Source organism: Excalfactoria chinensis, chromosome 1, assembly GCF_039878825.1.
Source record: "Excalfactoria chinensis isolate bCotChi1 chromosome 1, bCotChi1.hap2, whole genome shotgun sequence".
NCBI classification, from domain to species: Eukaryota; Metazoa; Chordata; class Aves; order Galliformes; family Phasianidae; genus Excalfactoria; species Excalfactoria chinensis.
Window position 1 is genome coordinate 62,973,803 of NC_092825.1, and position 19,760 is coordinate 62,993,562.

Here is a 19,760-nt window from a genome sequence, read left to right on the forward strand (position 1 = left end):
ACATTTTGTACTTGTAGTAAATTAAGCTGGCCTTAAGTATCTCTTACTTTCTTCACAGTGGTGCTACAATGCTATTCTGATATACAATGTATATTCTGATACTTATTTGTAGACCTGGGGCTTACTGGAAAGCAGGATGTCATATCACAGAGTCCCAGAACTGAGGTTGCCAGAGACCCCTGGGTCCATCTGCTCCAATCTTTGCCCAATCTGTGATTCCAGAGCAGGGTGCCCAGGCCCACATCCAGGCAGCTTTTGAAGGTCTCCAAGGCAGAGACTCTGCAGTGTCTCTGGTAACCTGTGCCCCTGTTCCATTACCTGCACAGCAACAAAGGGATTTCTGGTGTTTCAAGGGAACTTCCTGTGCCTACTGCCTCTTTCCCTGGCACTGCTCATGTCACACACATAACTTACTTTCAGCTTGCTGTCCTGTAGTGTCACCAATAGCTGCTTTAGAATACAGTTCCTGTTAGGCTAATCAACTCTACTCATCCTACTCCCTTATCATGGCAGCTTTGTTTCTTGCTATATGCTAGTGTGATATATTGGTGGCAAAAGTAACTTGGACAGTGTGTATCAGTGTTTATTTGGGAAAGTTATTTAAAGAGGCCCAAAAGGATTTGGAAAGCCAACAGTAATTACTTTCTTATGGACGGTCTGAAAATAAGATGCACAGCATTCACACTTTATCATTCTCCTTTCCATAGCTTTTCTGTTTTTCCTGTGGTTAGTTTGTGGAAAGGAAACAATCATCACAATTGTGTCAGAATGTCTGATTGCAAGGTGGTGTTCATTTTGTAACTCAGTTTTCAGAGGCTGCATTGAAAGATGTGAGTACTCTGCACTGCCTGCCTCTAGCCAAGGCTGCCACGTTCATGTGGTAGCTTGTGTTTGGGTGCATGGTGCTTGCTTCTTTTTCAGAAGGGAAAAGGAGAGAACTAGTATAATTTCCTAGCATTGTGTATTGTGTACAAAGATGCCATATCCCATATACTCTTGCATTAGATTACCATTGCATGGATATGGGACTAAATTGAGTGCTATCCCCAGACCAGTGTTGGGTACCCTGACTTTTATCATACTGTGTGGGCACGGGTAAATGAATTTGTATATATGACCAGAGCTCAGATAGAAAAAGTTAAAGATGAGATTCAAAAATGAGCCAAAGTTCCTAGTTAGTAAGTGTTATGCTTAAATTTAAGCATATTTTTAAGTCTGATTGGTTGATTGTTTCTCTTTGTATCAGTTCACATCCGCTTAATTCCATTGCAGTTCTCTTTAGCTGCTGCTCTGAATCTGGTCCTTAATGTATGTAGGATGTAGATTGCATGTCAGATGTTCTTTTCATATCACATTGGGTGGTATTACAGGTTTGATTTCACTAGGAGGTATTGTTGTTCATGGTCAAGTGTGGAGAGGAATGAGTACTATAAAAAGTGAAGACATGTTAGATTTTAAAAAAAGCTGATATGTCACTTTGCTCATTGACTATGAACTGAATAGACTTCTAACCCTTAAAATACTCTCTCCCCCCTTTCCTTTTTATTGCCTGGAATCTTAAGAGCTTTATCATTTGCAGTCATAAAATGAAAATATACACCAAACCCTCAAAGGGCAAGTATGAAATTAAATTATATTTGGGCAGCTGTAACCTTTTAAAACGATCAGATTCCAGTTAATGTATTTCTTCCTGTTCCGAGTGCTGCCATGGTGTTTGATGGTGGGAAGCAGTCCAAAGGGCATTGGGAGATAATAAATTCACTGGAAATTTCACCCTCAGGCGAGCCTCGATACACCAAGGCTTCCATTTAGCAGGACTGACCTAAAAATCTTGTCACATCCAAAGGTCACTTAGGTTGGGGTTGGTGTGTCCCATCTATCTTTCCCTGGTGCAAAGAATGACAGCTGAGCTCATAAACAGTCATCAGAATATGGAAGACAAGCAGGGGGAGAGTGAGGAGAGTGTGGAAGGATAATACAGCTGACAAGTTCTTAGATTTCCTCTAGGCCAATGAGAATAGATAGCATCTTTGGGGTTGCTTGCATCTGCTACTGCAGAAATGGCAATTCAATTTAAAGAGGTTAGTTAACTGTGGTGGTCTAAAGCAAGCAATTCCCCTCTGTTCTGCAAATGCCATGTGATTCTGTAAACAAACCTTGCAACATCTCTAAATATTTTTTACCTGTTATCAGTCTTGTTATTCAAAATAATTTACAGTTCATACAATGCTTTACTTTCAAGGAGGGTCAAAAATATGAAATACCATCGCTGATGACTCTGATAGATATCATCCGTAAGAACAATTATTTTAGGCGAAACAATTTGAAGAATTGGGCTAATTATGAATAGTGCTGGAAGATAAGATTTAGGAGAAAATCTGTGACATGTCCTTTATGATGTTACTTATCCTAAGCTCATTACATTCACTACAGTCCTTCCACACAGTAAATTGAAGAAAAGGCATTTCAGAGTGATTATTTGTTATCTTCCAATCATAGTTCTCACTTCTGCAGTGGGAAGCTCTTGGTAGATATTTCATAAGCTTGCAGTATATTAAATATTGAGGATAGGGCTTAGAGTTAAATAATAGAAGTAAATTAGAAGAATAAAGGTCTTATCGTATTTGGTCTTACTTAAAGGGGAATGTTCCGTGCAGAATATGTTTATTGTATTCTAATGGTGTGAATCTCCTCAATATTAAGAGAAGGATGAGAGAGTGTCTTCTTGCCATTGCTGGGGGGCAGGAAGCAAAGATTACATCTTTTATTTTCTGTCTTGGTTGGAAAAATGTATGCAAGTGACTCCAAAAGTAATGCCTTCTATTTATTTCCATGAAAATTGCAACAGATACAAAGCACAGAACAGCACTGTTTGATGGAGCAAACTCTCAGCTACAAAAAAATATTTTTCAATATAGTTACCATCATTAGCTATGCATTTTCGCATTTACCAGCTATTCAATCACTTTAATACCTAACTCTCACTGGGAATTTGCTGAAGTTCCCCTCTGAATTTTAATAAATCAGATCTTTCTGAAGAAGGCTCTAAACTGTATGTTCCTTTGCTTGTTAAAACTGAAATAGAGAATAACTGTTATTTTCAGAAGTATTTCACACATTCTTACAAACATACTATATTTGAGACAAACACAGTGAAGAAGGGCAAGATTGGCCAGCTGTCAGTGTTTGTCATCATTTTCCTTGGGTTCACACTCTACTTTATGTTAACGTATATGTTCTCTACACAAATCCCAAGATGTAGTCTGGAGGCAACTTTTGGGGAGGTACATGCCCTATTCTGAGGGCTCTCAGTGTGTCTGCATGCCTTATCAGTTGTAAGTTCTGAGAAAGACCAAGTCACTTTTCATCTTACATATGTAATAAGAGAAAGGAAATTTGTATTTTTTATGAACTTCAGAGAGAATGGATATATTTCATTTTAAAGAATTCAGCTGCTAGCATAAAATTTAAAAGTGGCACAGACACCAAGCTCGGAGTAACTTCCTCCTGGCTTTTACAAAGCAAGTTAGGGTGAGAATCGTCTTAGGGTGAGAATCGTCTTTTGCCATGGATGCCTAGAATGTACAGTTCATCTGGCCTCAAGTTGTGTGTTCCATTCACTTCTTTTCTTAAAGGAGTTCAGGGTGATTAGCTCAGACCTAGTCAGATGAATGCCCTGCTTACTCCTTACTCCCCACTTACTTCACGGCTCTTTCCTACTGTGGTTCATTTCCCTTCTTTTCATTTGCCCAGGCAATTCCAGTTAGTAAGCATGTAACAGGACAGTAAAGTAAGAATATTTCTGTGATTGTTGGTAGGATGTGAACCTCAAGCTCAGAGGATTTTATATTTCTGTAGTGGCTGGAATTTGTGAAAGACAAATGCATTGGAATCACTATGGACGACTTTTTAACCACTGAGTGCACATAGCTGTTGTGTGTCAATCAAGTTTTCTGCCCTTGGGAAGAGGAGACACCTTGCTGCACTCATCAATGCAGTGGTTCTTTATGTTTTCATAGAATTATTCACTCCCTTTCTTGCCACGTGTCTTTGGACAATGTACTGTGGTTGTGAAGCATGCTCATGTTATTAAATACACGATGGAAAGATAGATGGTGAGAGTGAGGATAGTATTCAATGCCTGCAATATTGTGAATTGCTTTAAAGTTACCTTAGATGCTCCTTCAATAAAAGCAAGTGTGATCACTTTGACCAAAAACCTGTGTTATGCCATGATATGAACTGGAGAAGTTGAGAGATATTTTACAGTTGCTGACTTTGGCAAAAACAGGATGTGTCCCTGCGTAATGGAGGACTGTGCTGTTTCTTGCATTATTCATGCTTCCCACGCTGGAGTCACAAACACTGGGTAATGTTAATACTTGCAATGGAAAAATGTAATTGGCACAAATGTTTAATATATTAGTGATAGATGGGAGGGCCAACAAGGGACCTTCCCTGTTCTGGACTGAAAAGTGACATATTATTAGCGATCAAGTAGAGCTGTATGGAGCTGATCACTGCTAAATAGAGAGAAGTGAGTAAGACTCCGGCTCGGTATTCCCAGACTTTCTTGAAATTGAGATATAATTAACAGTTGCTCAATGAAGATGTAATGAGTACTGTTCAACCTCCCACTGTAAAGAACAGCCAGTCTTGGAGCAGCATAAAAAGGGTCAATCAAATAGGTCATATGAGGAGGCAGATGCTAGAATGTATTGTAATGGTGGGCTGCGCAGTATGGGAAGATGGCTTGCAGAGTACAAGGCTGGGTGGGGAAAGAGACTGTAGGTGATATATTCTGCTGTAGTCACTGTAAATATCCAAATATTTGGTGAAAAATTCTGAATGTAAGAAACCAAAGCATTAGCATTCCTGCTGTGTTAGACTTTTGGGTAAAACGATGGAGGGAAAAAAAGAAATAGAAACATGAGTCTCTTTGTAGTACTCTAAGTTATATGAATATGTCTTGGCCTTGTCCTTACTCTGCCAAAGTTACTGTAAGCCTTGGAACATGAAAGTATTTTACCTGAAAAAAATATATATATTACTGAGCTTGAGACTATATTAAACATAGAACTGTTAAAATAGCTTCTATTTTAGCAGTGCCCCTAATTCACACCCACTCAAACACCTCTTCTCTCATTAACCCCATCATCAGACTCAAGTAACTCAAGTGAAATGAGATGGCATTAGGAATGAGGTAATGAACAAAGATTTCTGGATAATGTTATTACTTCATGATAGCAGCTCTTGCTAGTGTGAGTACAGTTAAGAGCGTCTTAGTATTTCCATTGCACACTCTTTGGTACTCCCACCTCTCCTGCTTTACAGACAGCTCAGCCAAAAGCAATTTAAAAATTGATTTTACATCAGTTTTGGCTGTTGTTGTGAATTGAAAATAGTTTAATGTTTTGATGCTGCTTTCTAAAACATAAAATCGTTTTGTTTTTTTTTCCCCTTATAATCCAAATTTCCAGATTGAACAATTTAAAATGTGGGTTAGCTCTTTTTATAACCACATTTTTAGCAATTGAAAAATATATCCTAATCTTTCACAGTAACCTCAGTATTTAATGTTTCTGGACAATCTGATCCATTTTTATGTTACGAAAAGTTCCACATAAGAAATTGGCATGAAGGGAAGAATTTTTAAAATTCCCCACTTTCACTTAGGAATCTAATTTTAAAAATGTATCCAGTGCCTTGCAACAGTTACAAAAAACAATTTTAATGAGTCACTGATGCATCAGGTGTACTAATGAATTACAGAGCTTTTGTCAATATAGTATGCGTTAGTGGCTGCAGAAAGGAAGATCCTCCTTGCCTATGGAGGATTCTGTAAGAGATTAGTTAGTATTGCAGCCCTATAAATGACAGTTGCCAATAAATGACAGCCTTTTTTTTGCCTGAAAAACAGAAGGGAGGAGGAGAGATATCTGTATTCATGCCATTTAGATTTATGGGCAAAAGATTTGTAGTCAAAAGACGGAGGGGATGCTTCCATAGAGTTGCTCAGGTGAACCAGAGGAGCCTGGCACTTCCCAGCTTTTGTCAGAATGAAAGGGTTCCAGTGGAAAAAAAAAAAAAACAGAGAAGCTTGTGTTGCTCAACTATCATTGAAGTGCTTGTTAGACAAGTGCATGGAGATCCTCTGGTCACAAGAGCTTTTGATCTGGCACACTTCTCTAGAACTATATATAGTTTCCCTTGGTCAGCTTGATACTGAAAAGTAGAATGCACACACTTGTTACAGGAACATGAGGTTCTAACATCACATTTGTTATCTGTATAAATTAGTGATTCTAGAATTAGCCGTCAAATTCCTCTGAGTTAAATGCAAAGTTCCAAAGCTTGTATAAACTCTTTTTACTTTTGGGTGATGCACAGCATGAGAGGAAAACAAAAGTTAAAAATATAATTCCCTTTGACCTTCAGTCATGTTATGTTGTGCCTTCAACTTCTTAAACTTGAGTGCAGAATGTGCCAGAAGAGACATAGTAGAGTGAGTTCCAGGATAGATTTAAGGCTTTTCATGTGTGGGCTGAAATCTGACCATGCAGTATCATTGGACTTTAGTGTCTGTGCTTTCACACTGGTGAGACTCAGAAACTGAATCCTAAAGGATTTCAGAATTTTTCAGAGACCACTTTTGGGGAAACAAAGTCTCTGGGAATTAGGAATTAAATTTCTGTATGTGTCCTAATGGAATATGTAGAGTGTCACTCTTCCCGTTACATTTAGTAATGGGAAGCATGGAAATAATGAGATGAAACAGAAAACAGTTTCTGATGTTATTTCCTGAGAAGTTTGTGCCAAAACTTCACAGAAGTTTTTAAGCTCTTGAGTTTTATGGGCTTCATTGCAGGGGGAGTTTTAAAGACCAAACCCATTTTTATCATAAAATCAAAGAATTAAAAGACTTAATAGCTTTTCAGTTTTGTTTCTACTACTTCATTTCATTAAATAAGCACTTCTATATGTTGAGAAAACTACGAAATAAGGAATTAATTGCTTTTGTACTTTCTCAGCTCTTCTCTACACACTCCAGCATTTACTTTTTGTAGCCTTCCATCTTCTAATCTCAACCATCCTTCAACAAGCATGCATTTGTTTTTAAGCATCGAAGTTATCCAGCTTATAGCAAAGAGGTAGTTTAAAGTTAGGCACTTTGGTGAGTTTAAAAGTGCATAGAACTCGCTGATGAAAATCAGAGCAAAATTCAGCTGGTTTTCTCATTTGAAACACAAATCAAGTTTACTCAGATTCAGTGAGGTTCTAGATCAAAGTTGGGCTGATTGATCGGAATTACAGTTTTCTTATGGGTTTAGTAAGCGCAGTTTACTTTTTCTGAAAGCTTTAACTGAAGTCATAACCAGAAATATTAGAGAAGAGGGGAACTGAGCCGGAGGAAATGTGCATATGAGATAGAACTTTCAAAAACTCTTCTGTACTATGATGATGGGAAAGTGAGCTGGTGCCCCATATTGACACCTTGACTTCACAATAGGATCCCGTAGGACAAGGTAAGACTTCTCAGCTTTCTGGATCTCCTTGCTGGTAAGCATGTAAAGCAGTGAACATGAACAAAAATTGCATGAAAGGTAGGTGGATTCTTCACCTCCAAAAATAACATAAAAATAAAAATAACTACTTCAGCTGAATAAAGAGGCCATGTCACATCCTATTAGCACTCCTTGGTAAGGAAGAAAGCAAAGAGAAAATAAATAATTCTTCAAAACTGTTCTACGAATCAGTTTGCTTTAGTTCAGCTCTTAAGATAAGTATGTTTTCTTCTGCAGCTCAGATGCTCTATTCACCACCAGTCCCTCCATTTCAGTGTTCTTCTACCCGTACTTCCTGCTTTATCTGTTCTTTTTGGGGAGGTTTGGCACAAGGCAGGCAGATCAAGTGCATTCAGTCCTTCGTTCGCCTTCAAGGCACAAATGTCACAATCTTTCGTCTCTACCCAAAGTGGAAGAGAGTAGCAGTGGCTCTCTGAGCCTGTGAAAGTGAGCTGTGTTGAAAGTTGCTTATGATGGATTAAGAGTTTGTCAGTCTCTGTCTCCTGTGCCTTTTTCCAGACCCTTTGACTAGATAATACAGCTCGGTTCAAAAGAGCAAATTAAGCTTTTGAAGGATCTGAATGGATGTCATTGAGCTTCTGTACACATCAGAATGAAAGAACAATGTTAATTTATACTTTCAAGGACAACAGATATGATTGCATGGTTCTCCAGGCTCAGAAATTTTTATGTCACAGGGGAAGCAATAGAAAGAATACATTTTGCATTTCAGTGTTTGTTACTGTTATTAATGAATATATCCATGGAGGACCTTTAGGAAGTACACAGGCAAAAATATCCAGGTGAATTTGTTCAACTTATTTTTGTTCTTTCATTTATTCTTCGTCTCCTACCCCAAACTTACTTTGATAACATGGCACTGGTTCTTTTGGTAGCTGATTATCATCCTTCTTCTACCTCTAATGAGAGACTTCAGTATTGCAGAAATCTTAGCACAGCTTCTCACAACAGGTTTTCTAGAGCAGGGTGAGAGTGCTGTGCTCTGTATATACTGCAAAATTCATATTGCTCAACTTCATTTCTGAAGAAGAGGGGAATAGTTCATGGAGGGATACTATAATCATCAGACAATAAGGACCTGGTGCCACGTCAACATTCCAGTGAACAAATTCATACTATAAAAACAAGAAATGCAGTTGACCTTAATCTTTGCACCATGAGCTCTGCTCTTCAGAAGAAATAGTTTTCGTATCTGAAGCAAATCAGTATCAGTCATAAAGCAGGCACAGAGTTTTCTTGACTTAATTCCCTGCTGAATACAGCAACTTAAAATGCAAACAGAAAGTGTATAAATAACATTGGAGAAATAGTTGCTTAGGAGATGTGTGTAAAATAGTGAAATGCCTTAATTATAGCTCAGCAATCTGAAATACGTAGAACTTTATTTACAGTAATTCTGCTAACAGTGTTTGCTTATTAACTACTCTAGTCACTTAATGGATAACAATGAATGATTATATACAGTACCAGTCAAGTGAAGCAATGTAATATGAAATAAGTATTTTGTCAAATGGCCACTCACAGAATTTTGCTCTCTCAAATGGGAAAATACACTTACAGAAATCAGGTGCTCGGAGGTAGTTGCCAAAAATCTAGATATATCAAATAATAAGCTCTTGGGAAACATACTTGTGGTAAACAAATAGGCAGTAGGGAGTTTTTTCCTACAAGAATATAATGTCTGTGCCACTTTGCTCATTTCAAGCTTCTAATTCAGAAAAGCTGTGCTGGGATATAAGTCTCCACGTGGAACCCTCATACAAGCACTTCATCTTCATTACGGAATAGTCAGCTTGTGATAAAGGGATTGCAGTTTACAAAACAAATGCCTGTTCTTAAGTTACAGAGCCTGGTTGTTGGTCTTCTGGATTGCTGCTGCCCATCTGACTATATTCTCCTTACTAAACATGCTGTCAAAAGTATGTGCTTACTTCAAAGAAATGCCTTTATATTTATTTCAACAAAAATGTTTTCCTGACATAGAAATACGTAATAGCAGTGGCAGCAAGAGTAACATTCTGCTGATGCACAGCACACTACAACTAGGAATAAATTATTGGCCAATTTTTTTATTTTTTTTTAATATACAATATTAATTGCTTCCATTGAAGGGAACACTGTTCATCTGCAAAGTTTCATCCAACAAGCTTTTTCCAGAAGATGTTATCCAGTTTCCTCTTCAACATGCATTCCTTATAGTCACTCTATTTCAATTACTGTCAAATGGTGTGAACAAGATATATATGAATATGTAGGGCACTTGGGCAGTTTTCCAGTTCAAAAAAAAAAAACCTTCATTTGTAAAGAGCAGGCAATCTTAAACACACAATTTACAATGATATTTTATCACAGAAACTAATAGATTTTACTAGTCTCTGATAGGAAGTGTCTATAGATATGTTCCTACAGTTACATCCTGTGGAAGGATTGTCTTCTTGTTAAGGCACAAGACAAAGGAGCCATGAGGTCTAGGCTCTAATCAAGAGATTCCTACAGCCTTCCTGTGACCAGGAATGGTCAGTTGATGTTCTGGGTGCTGGTTCTTATCTTGTTAGAATTTGACTCGCATTACCATTGGTAGAATTAAAAGATACTTTTCAGAGAATACTGAATGCATTAGCATATTTAGAGTGCCATAGAATGGTTACTGTTTTTCCTATAAGAGACCCTATAAATACAAACATAGCTGTACTTTACCTAAAATGATTGTCCTATCTGTGGAAATTTATTTCAAACAAAACTCACAGACGCCACAAATTGTACCTACATTTCTGACTTTATCCACTCTTTCACCAGCAAAGCAGGCATTATTGGAATGTACTGCAGTGATGATAGAAGTCTTCATTAGTCTAAATAGAGACTTAAAATTCATTCAGTTTTTCAGTGACCTGGACTCCAGCCTTGTTCCTGAATGCCAGGGATCCCCAGCTGGTCATACCATGGAAGTTCCAAATTAAAAAAAGAACTAGCACATTCAGCATGGCATGGGCAGAGCAGTCCTGTTGACTACAGTGGGATTATTCTCAGGAATAAGGACTCTGGGCCTGGAACCAGAGAGATCAGCTACCAGAATCATATTTTATGGAGACTTGCGGTTACTGATTCTAAAAGTAGTGTTTTTCTAATATGAGAGAGATGGTAGTTACAAGGCTGTGTTTGTAACTTGCATGTACTAAGCGTATAAAAGAAGCCTTGTTCAGCTTGTGAATGCTTTACAGTTTTTCTAATGAGAACTTGTTTTTCTTAACGTTTCTTTCTAAGGAAGTCTCAGATTGTCTAAGGCTAAAGAGACTATTGGATTGTCTAGTCTGACTAAACAAGATGTAGAATATTGTTGAGCATAATCAGTTCCTCATTAAAAGTTTATCTTCCACAAATACACCTGATCTGACTGAAGCATCAAGAGTCAGAATCCATCATTTCTCTAGGCAGTTCTGCCAAGTGTTAATGTGCTTCTTTTAGTCAGGAGTTGTTACTTATCTTTTAATTTGCAGTCTTAACTTTCAAATATATATTGTTCTTTCATGATTCATGATTTACATACCTCTCTTCCTTCCCTAGACTCAATGGCGAGCACAGTTAGGATGGAAGCTTTCAGAAGTTAACTGGTTACTGTGGCCACAGAAAAGAACAATTTAGCTTTTCAACATTTAGTACATCTTCTGTAGTCCCTGTCTGGTTCACAGGTTTGGGACAAATTCATCCAACTTGCTACTTTTCACCTGGTGAATAAAGAAAGCACTATCTCAGACAAGGTTCTTCACTAGTAAGAGTCTATATCAGACCTGTGCACACCTCAGCACTGGGAGCCAGGGCAATTTCTTATGGGAAATGGATGTGGTAAAGATATTCAATAGTTAGAACAATAATAATTATCCAACTCTATTCAGGATGCTAGTGAAAAAATAAATAAATACAAAACAAGTGCATCTCAGGATCCCAAGTTACATTGTCATAAGGTGAAAACAGCCCAGTGTAAAAGCTAGCAACATCAAGCACTGAACTGAGTTAAATCTACTTCACAGTGGCTTTTTTTGGTGGGTTACATTTTAAAGGAGCATACTAGATTTGCGTTTATGTATCGTCTCTGTTTTCTGAAAATCTCCCAGTTGGTGCAAGCAAATGACATTTAAAGCTTTTGATGAAGTTTTGAACACACAAATTAGTATACATGTTAAAAAAGAAACCGACTGATTTGAACTGAGAATCTTTGAAGGAAACTCAGACACACAAAAGATGAAAATTTGGCATCTGTACCTTTCAGTTATATAATGAAGAGAGAGATGAAGAACATTTTTTATAGATCCAGAAAGAATTGCTACTGACCATTTCTGAGGGCAGCTTTAATTCTATATTTCTATAGTTATCTTTTCTTCTGTATTGCTCCTACTTTTAAAAATCCATCTTACAGTAGGATGTGTCAAATGTTTAAGTGAATTCTTTTCTTCTGATTCCTTATGACCTTTTTAATTAAAGAAAAAGCAACAGAAACACTGCAAAACTGAACAGATCCAAAATTAATTCTTTCTGCCATAATCAAACACTTTGCATGCCTTATATAAGTGCAGAATTTAAGGTAAGGAAAATTAAATCAGTGCATTCTGAATGAGAGAATCTCAATTTATACCATTTTTTTTTCCCTGAGATTATGCAAAAATCAAAGCCATCAGGGCTGTGAAGTCAAAACAAGGCCATTCATGTGTATATTTTTAATGATAGGTTTTAGAATGACACAGAAATAGAAGTATTGGATCAGTCAACAGTTCAAATATTTAAGCACAGTGGTTTGTAAATTCATCACTGTGCTAACTCCACTGAGGAATTAGTTGATATCAGAAACAAACTCACTGCAGTAACTGATTTGATTTCCAGTATCACCTGTCTCTCTCTCCCTTTTTTAATATCAGATCTTATTCTCTTGTGTTCACTAATAAAACTATTTTAATAAGAGATGATACCGTAAACTAAATGTCTATAGGTGCTTGAATCAGCTATCTCAGTCTGTGTAATTGCTAACACTTTGTTCAACCCTTTTTAAAATTGCTATTAAATCTCATTCTCATTTTCTGTATTAATAGAACAAGAATTCATTTTTAGTGTAACCTCAAAGCAGTAATGAGCATTGTTAACATGTAACAACAATGCCCAAGGGGAAAGTTTTCAAAGCCGGTCTAACCTTAAGGCTTTTGCTATTGATGTTCTAGAGAATCATCAAGCCTGGAGCTGTTACAGCTAGTCCATTTGGAGAGTTCAGCTGAATATTTCTGTTTAATATATTGGAAGAATTATAAATGGTTTTAGTGGTGACCTAGGGAGAATGGGAAATTTTTGTTTAATAGCTTACAAGCAGAGGGGCAATATTATAAAAATAACTGTACCTCCTGCTCATTGCAAAGTGTATCATATCATGCTTTTGTTCTGATGATTTTGCTTCCATACAGATTTTCATAAGAGGTTAATGAGAAAACATTAACAAGGCATGCAATGTTACACATGGGCAGGGGAGCCGAAGCATAGTTGTGTAGTTATAAGCAAACAATAGATGTTACTTTTTAATTACTTTTTCAGAAAAACCCAGTTCTGCCTCCTTGAAGACATACTGTCTATCTTACTAAAAGCAGACTATTTTCCTTATTTATGTATAGTACAAAAGAAAACCAACAAATTGTCTAAAGCTATAGTGCTTCATTGATTTCAGCTATTTTCAACTAAATACCTCAGTAACAGTAAACCAGTCAACAGCTACCATTTGGAAGTCCTGTATGAGTTGCAGTGGAGCAAAATGACTCCTTAGATGCTGGAATTTGAGTCTGGGTCTTTAGGTTAGCTATAGGTTGTGTAAGTGGTTTGAGGAGGTCCTCTTTGATGTACGTCTTGAGAGGCTCAAGAACAGTGTATTACAGTGGTGATATGCAATAACTTTGTATCACTTTTTGTAGTCTTGATTTTGTTACTGTGAAAAATGTATATATTTCTGGTGATGGTCAGATTTTTTAAGAGAGACTGATTCCTACACTGTTGAAATCGTGATGGTGAGGTAGAAATGCTCTTTTGTTTGAGTTTGGTTTGTCTGTGAAATGAACGCACAGATTCTTGTCACTTAGCTGCCTTGATTCACAGCACTTGGTCACACCAATGCACTTTCCTTGGGTATAAGTTAAAGGTCATTGTGTCCTATAACAGCTGACTATTAACAGAGAAGTTTGATAATGTCAAAGCTCAAAAATATTGACAGTTTAAGAAATGCACTGCATGTTTTATCTTTCTGTCTTTATTTTATTTTATTTTATTTTATTTTATTTTATTTTATTTTATTTTATTTTATTTTATTTTATTTTATTTTATTTTATATTAATGTTTGGAGCAATCCTATTTGTTAAATAGAAATCAGACCATTGCAGTTTCGTAAGATAGATGTTTTTTGCTTCAGAGCTGGGCCTGATGTTGCTTTTCAGTAGAATAGTTGCTTTGTGTACTAGGAAGGGACTTCATAAGAGGTTACTCTTACAAGAGACCTCTTATAAAGTTTTATTTAATGTTTATTTTCAATTTTCCAAATCTATTAAATAGAGGTGAGATGTTAAAACTGATAGCAGGAGGACTAAGTTTGTGAAAAGCATGAATGAAGGCTTTATAGGTTTTCTTCCACCCCTCTTTCTAAATTACTTTGCTCAACTCTCTTGTAAGAAAATCTGTCTTTAGGTATATTCCCTTAACTGAGTTACAAAATGGTTGGAATTTCCATATATTCCACTCATCTCCTAAAAAGATGTTTTTTCTCCTGGACTGTTGCATAGGGAAATCCATCCCCCATCCCTATTCAGTCACCATTTGTGGTAGCAACAGTAATAGGAGGACAGTTGGATTAGATGATCTTGTAGGTCTTTTCCAACCTTGTGATTCTGTGATTCTATAATCATCTTGTTTGCAAATGTTGTCAAAAAGGCGATTGATGACAGTACTGGAAGGAGGAGCAACACATTCTCAGTGACCACTCGATTGGTCTTAGATGGTAGTCTCGTTAAGAATCTTACTGTGTTATGCAAGTATTTCATGTGACTTAGTGCTAATTATTCATTCCTTGGACCTCATCTGAAGACTGAAAGCTACTTGAAGTAGATATTTCCTTTACTTTTTGAAAATACTGCCCCAAAGGCTTACAGAAATTTGTGGGATACTGTCCTCAACAGGTCAGTCCCTGTCTAGCTTATCAGTGTTGGTTCAGGATCTCAGTGTCTGAACTAATGTTGTTGGTTTTACTTTTATTTCCATTCTACACTCATTATCCAATATCTAATTTATAGATTCTCAGTGAACTTGAACCTTTCCTGCTCAATAGTCACTTTTTATCTATCTTTCTTTTCTTTTTTTTTCTTTTTTTCTTTTTCTTTTTTTTTCTTTTTTTCTTTTTCTTTTTCTTTTTCTTTTTTTTTTTTTTCGTATTTGCCTCAGTTTGTTTTGTCAACTTATTCATAAGGAGCAAAAAAAAAAGGCAAAATCTTGATCCACTCTATCCTGACCAGAGTCTGATTGTATTGAGTTATTCTCTAGTCATGCACCCTATTTCTTAAACAACTGTTGCCCTTCTGATATATTAATTCATACATATTGCTGACTTGATTTTCCTTGAACTCCCTGCTGCAGATCTCCTCTGGTTCACACAAACCCTTGTTCCTTTCTCCCTGCTGGATTTATTCTTCTTCTGAACGAATGAATGGATATGAACTTCCACTGATAAATTACATGCGTTTGAATCTGTGACTGATTTGTGGCTGGATTGTTTTTGATGACTTTTATCTGTAGTTGATTTGCATCTATTTGGCTCTGGCTGGCTGAGGGTAACACATGGAATAAATGAATAAATAAATTCGAGGAAGAGGCAGGGAGAGAACAGATGAATGAATGGGTGATATGGAAGGAGAGTGAGACTAAACAGAGAGATGGATAAATGGTGATTAAGAAGTACAGAAAAATAAGGAAAAAGCAGTGATCAAAGTAGAAGAGATTAAAAGGATTCAAAACTGAAAGGAATAGGAAGTCTGAAAAGAATAGAATGAGTGAAAAAGAAATAAGTAAGAACTTGGAGTCTGATTACACTTAAAGGTGTAGAAATGGGATGAAATTACATGAAAGGGTTAAGATTGTTTACCAGTGAAGAGGGGAGTTTATACAGGGAACCATGGAACAGAGTCTAGATTTGAGATGATGTACATGCATTAGTCATTTCTTCTCCACTGAGTTGTCCTAGCCTTGGTACAGTAAGTTGTCCTCAGTTGATCTAGTTAAGTCTTTGCTACAGGACTTACATACTCTGAGCTCACATGAGCAGTGTTTCTTTATCTTTTTCACAGTTCTATGTGGAATTCTCCCATTAAGATTATTACACTGAGTCCTCATTCTCCTCTTTCAAATTTGCTGGGATTGGTTAGCGTTCCATTGTGTCCTCCATTCTGACATTTGTTCTTTTATCAACGTATGCAGTTAATTAAAAAACAACAGCAGAACAACTAAGAAACACAAGCAAGACTATCTTAGACTAGCCATATTGAAAATCCTATGTTTTTCATGTCCACTTACATGTTCCTGCATGTTATCTCTTGTCATATTGCATCTCAGAAGCTCAGGTAGCACCTGCAGGCAGTGTGTACAGCTGAGCATTACACATTACACATGTACTGCACAGCACAAATAATACCATAGCATGAATCTTTGAAACTGAGTTTAAGGACTGAATGTTATCACATTACCTGCTCTCTCAGGCATCCAACTTCTACTCGGCTTCATGTGAATTTCTTACTGTTCACAAAGCATCAGCAATTGCTGCCCATCATATTTTATTTTCTTCACTTTTTACTGAGAAGTCAATGGAGCTTTCAGGCACTGCCAGTTTGCCTGTTGTCTCTCTGCTTTTGACCACTGTCTATGAAACTTTTAGTGTAGCACTTAATGTTAAACAGGTGACTGTGTTTGTAATAATTCACATGCTAATATTCAAATAAGTGGTTAAAGTGCCTCACTAGTTTGGTTCTAAGGGAGCAAAACGTTACCACTCTGTATCTGTTTTTCATCTCCCACCAAAAGAGTTCTTAATCCTGGCTGGAGCTTCCAATTGCTAGTGAACAGCATGTTACCAACCATATTTTTATATTTATGTGTATTGGTGCTCCAGGACCCATCTAAGAGTGGACTTTTACAATAAAAGAAGGAAAGGAATTTTGTCATTTCCAGCCTCATACACCTTACAGCCTATGCATACAAGACATTTACAGAAAGAAATATGAAGAAGTGTAAAATGGTAGCATGGAAACTGACATATTGAACATGGTGTGAGTTGCATGGTGCTCAAAGCATATTATTGCTGGAGATGCTGTTACAGCTGAGTCCTCTCAGGAAAGGAAGGATTGCCCAGTGGTTCAGGCAAGCCATGAAGATTAGCTTTTGTTACTTGTTTTGAAACCCTGGGCACACATGGAAGCTAGGACACTTCTCATGGTGATGTCTGCCATTCATCCCAGAGGAATGAATTACAAAATTTTGAGATGGCAATTTTTGATTTGAAATATGCCAGTGTGTCAAATAAAAAAAAATACCCATCAGAATGTAAAGATAAAATCTACAGTAGGAGAAGGTTTTGGAAAATTATTTATTGATGATTTTTTCCTCTCTCTTTCTTTGTCTCTTTGTGTTTGTTTTTGTTTTTACAGCAGTTGTATGCTGCCCAACTTGCTGCAATGCAAGTATCTCCAGGAGGCAAGATACCTGGCATATCCCAGGGTAGCCTTGGTGCTGCCGTATCGCCTACCAGCATCCACACAGACAAGAGCACAAACAGCCCTCCTCCCAAAAGCAAGGTACTGTACCAGGCCCCGTGGCATAGCATTCCTGACAGTATTGACAAGTACATGTACATTTTTTTCTGACTGTTATCTGTGTGTCTCTCAGCTTTGTTTTCACAATGCCTATGTGAAATAAGAGAATATTCTTAGTGAGTTCCCTTGCAGTGCCCTAGCTATCACACTGATTCCCTCCATCTTCAGTAATGGATAGTGTGTAAGGTGGCAGGCCTCCCATGCCAGCACACAACTGCCATTTCCTTTCAGGATTCCAAACTGCAGCCATATCAGCAATCAGCAATACCAGAAGGGTATTTCAAAGGTAGCCAGATCCTGTTGTGGGGTTAGCTGGGAGTTTATGGAAGACTAAGTCTCTGAGGCAATGTGTGTTGTGTTGCAGACTAAGCTGAGACCTGCTTATACAGCAAAGTGATCTGATGACTAGTCTTAGCCATATCTGGTCAAGTATGTCTGCAAATTTAAGAGGTTGAGTTAGCAGCTTGCAGTCACATCTATATAATGCTGACAGTGCTTGGCCAGTTAACAGTTATAAAAAAAAACACACTACATCCAAGGGAAGATGTGCTCAGCGTACACCTCAGCCAAGCAAAAGTAACCAGTCAAAACTGAATGGCACTTCTTAGTTGTTGCAAAATAGTTAGGAAGAATTTAGCAAAGGAATGCAGGGAAGAAGCAGGCTCATCTGGGTGACAGCAAGAGCTTGATAAAATTTGTCCTTTCTGTTTTTTCAGTGTCCTCTAGCATGCTGTCCATGTCCTTTATCATGTCAGAAAAGATTCCTTGAATTGACAATAGTGTCTTGTTTTTTACCCTAACAGTAAAGTAGCCCAGATTAAAAATAACCAGACAATTGCATAATACCATTGTCAGCTCAGTGAGTCCAAGGATAAAATAGATTGTGTGGAACCAGCGGCTGTTGTGTTAACAAATCAGTCTTTAGGTCGACATTTCTTCCTTTTCTCCTCTGTAGAGACTTGCTGGATTCCTGAAGTTTATCCTTGGCTTGGCCTTTTATATTCTGTAGAGCTGGGATCACAAAGCCATGCAGTGCCTGATGGTACTTTTTATTTCCTGGATGTTGTGTTTATGGTTAACAAGAGATTTTTCTGCATTTTACGTGGGGTTTTTGTGTGTGGCTAGTGGCTTGCTAGACCCACTACAATTAACATCCCTGTGTTGATTTTGGATCTCTTGTGTGCACGCAGGACTTCTGGTGAGATCTAAGGGGACACAGTATTTATTTTGTGGCAATTGTGGAATTTTAAAGCCTTCTGTATCTACGGGTAACATCAAGCACAACCGTCTTGCTGGCAGCTGTCAAGATCAGCTCTGTTCTCTCTTGTGTTTTATTGCTTTCTCATACTCCTAGGTGTCCCAATGCCTTTGGCTTGCAGTCTTATAGGACACAAACAAAACTTACTTTCAAATTGCTGGGGAAAAAAAAAAAAAAGAGTGGGCCACAAGGAAAGGAAGGGGGCTCCAAAAGGCTGTAAAATTGTGCAGCGTGAGCCCTGTGATGCATGCTGTTTTCAATCTGCTGTGTGCCAGTTGGAAGCTCAGAGAGAGAGCGAGAGAAAGAGAAAGGATAATGCTGAGAAATGATAGAGTGGCTGTGACCTCCAAGCTCAGCCTGGAAATCCAAGACATTGATTTCACTTAGCATTCCTGCTGAGAAATCCGGCGGAGTTCAGTTGTAATAAAAGAACAAGATTCTGTTCTAATGGTAATGGCGTATGACAGACATACCACTTTGTCTGTCCTCAGCACCAGAGAGAGGAGAATTGGAGAAAGGTCACCTGACCCGCCTGTGGTGTTGTGCGAATGCTATACTGAGCTTTGAACTCCAGCCTAGAAGCACAATTATTTATAATACTAAATGATAAAGGAACCTTTATAAAGCCTACAATAATTAGAATAAAGCTTATACAATAGTGCCATGGCCTGGCTCAGAAAACACGCTGGCAAATCCCTCATAGTGGTGGAAACTGAAGCTTATATGTTGAAACTAAACACCTCTGTGTCTTTGTGAGTCTTCCTTGGCTTTTGCAGAGCATGTTTGTGTTTAACATTTTCAAAACCATAATGTTTGCTGTTATTTTTTTATTAATAATTTTTAATCTGTTGCCAGGGCAAATCTGTCTGAGTTTAACAGCCTTTTTTTTGTTGTTTTTTTTTAATTAACCCCAGCATCAGCTTGGTTCACAAAGTAAGTTCGTGGTGGTCTTTCTCACTGTTACGGCACATCAGACCTCCACAGCGAACAGTTAATGCCTTAGACAAGCTCTCAATAGATGCTGTTTGCTGAATCTTTATTTTCAGC

General features: G+C 37.6%; 1 protein-coding gene across 13 annotated transcripts in view; it reads left to right on the top strand.

Annotated features, from left to right (window-relative positions):
- Nucleotides 1-19,760, top strand: part of SOX5 (SRY-box transcription factor 5) — a 642,538-nt gene that overhangs the window by 572,081 nt on the left and 50,697 nt on the right. For 12 of the 13 annotated variants that reach the window (XM_072349118.1, XM_072349139.1, XM_072349148.1 and 9 more), the window contains one exon: nt 17,291-17,437. In XM_072349118.1, coding sequence (XP_072205219.1) covers nt 17,291-17,437 — 147 coding nt within the window. The remainder of the gene's footprint in view (nt 1-17,290; nt 17,438-19,760) is intronic. The other variant, XM_072349091.1, reaches the window with a different exon arrangement.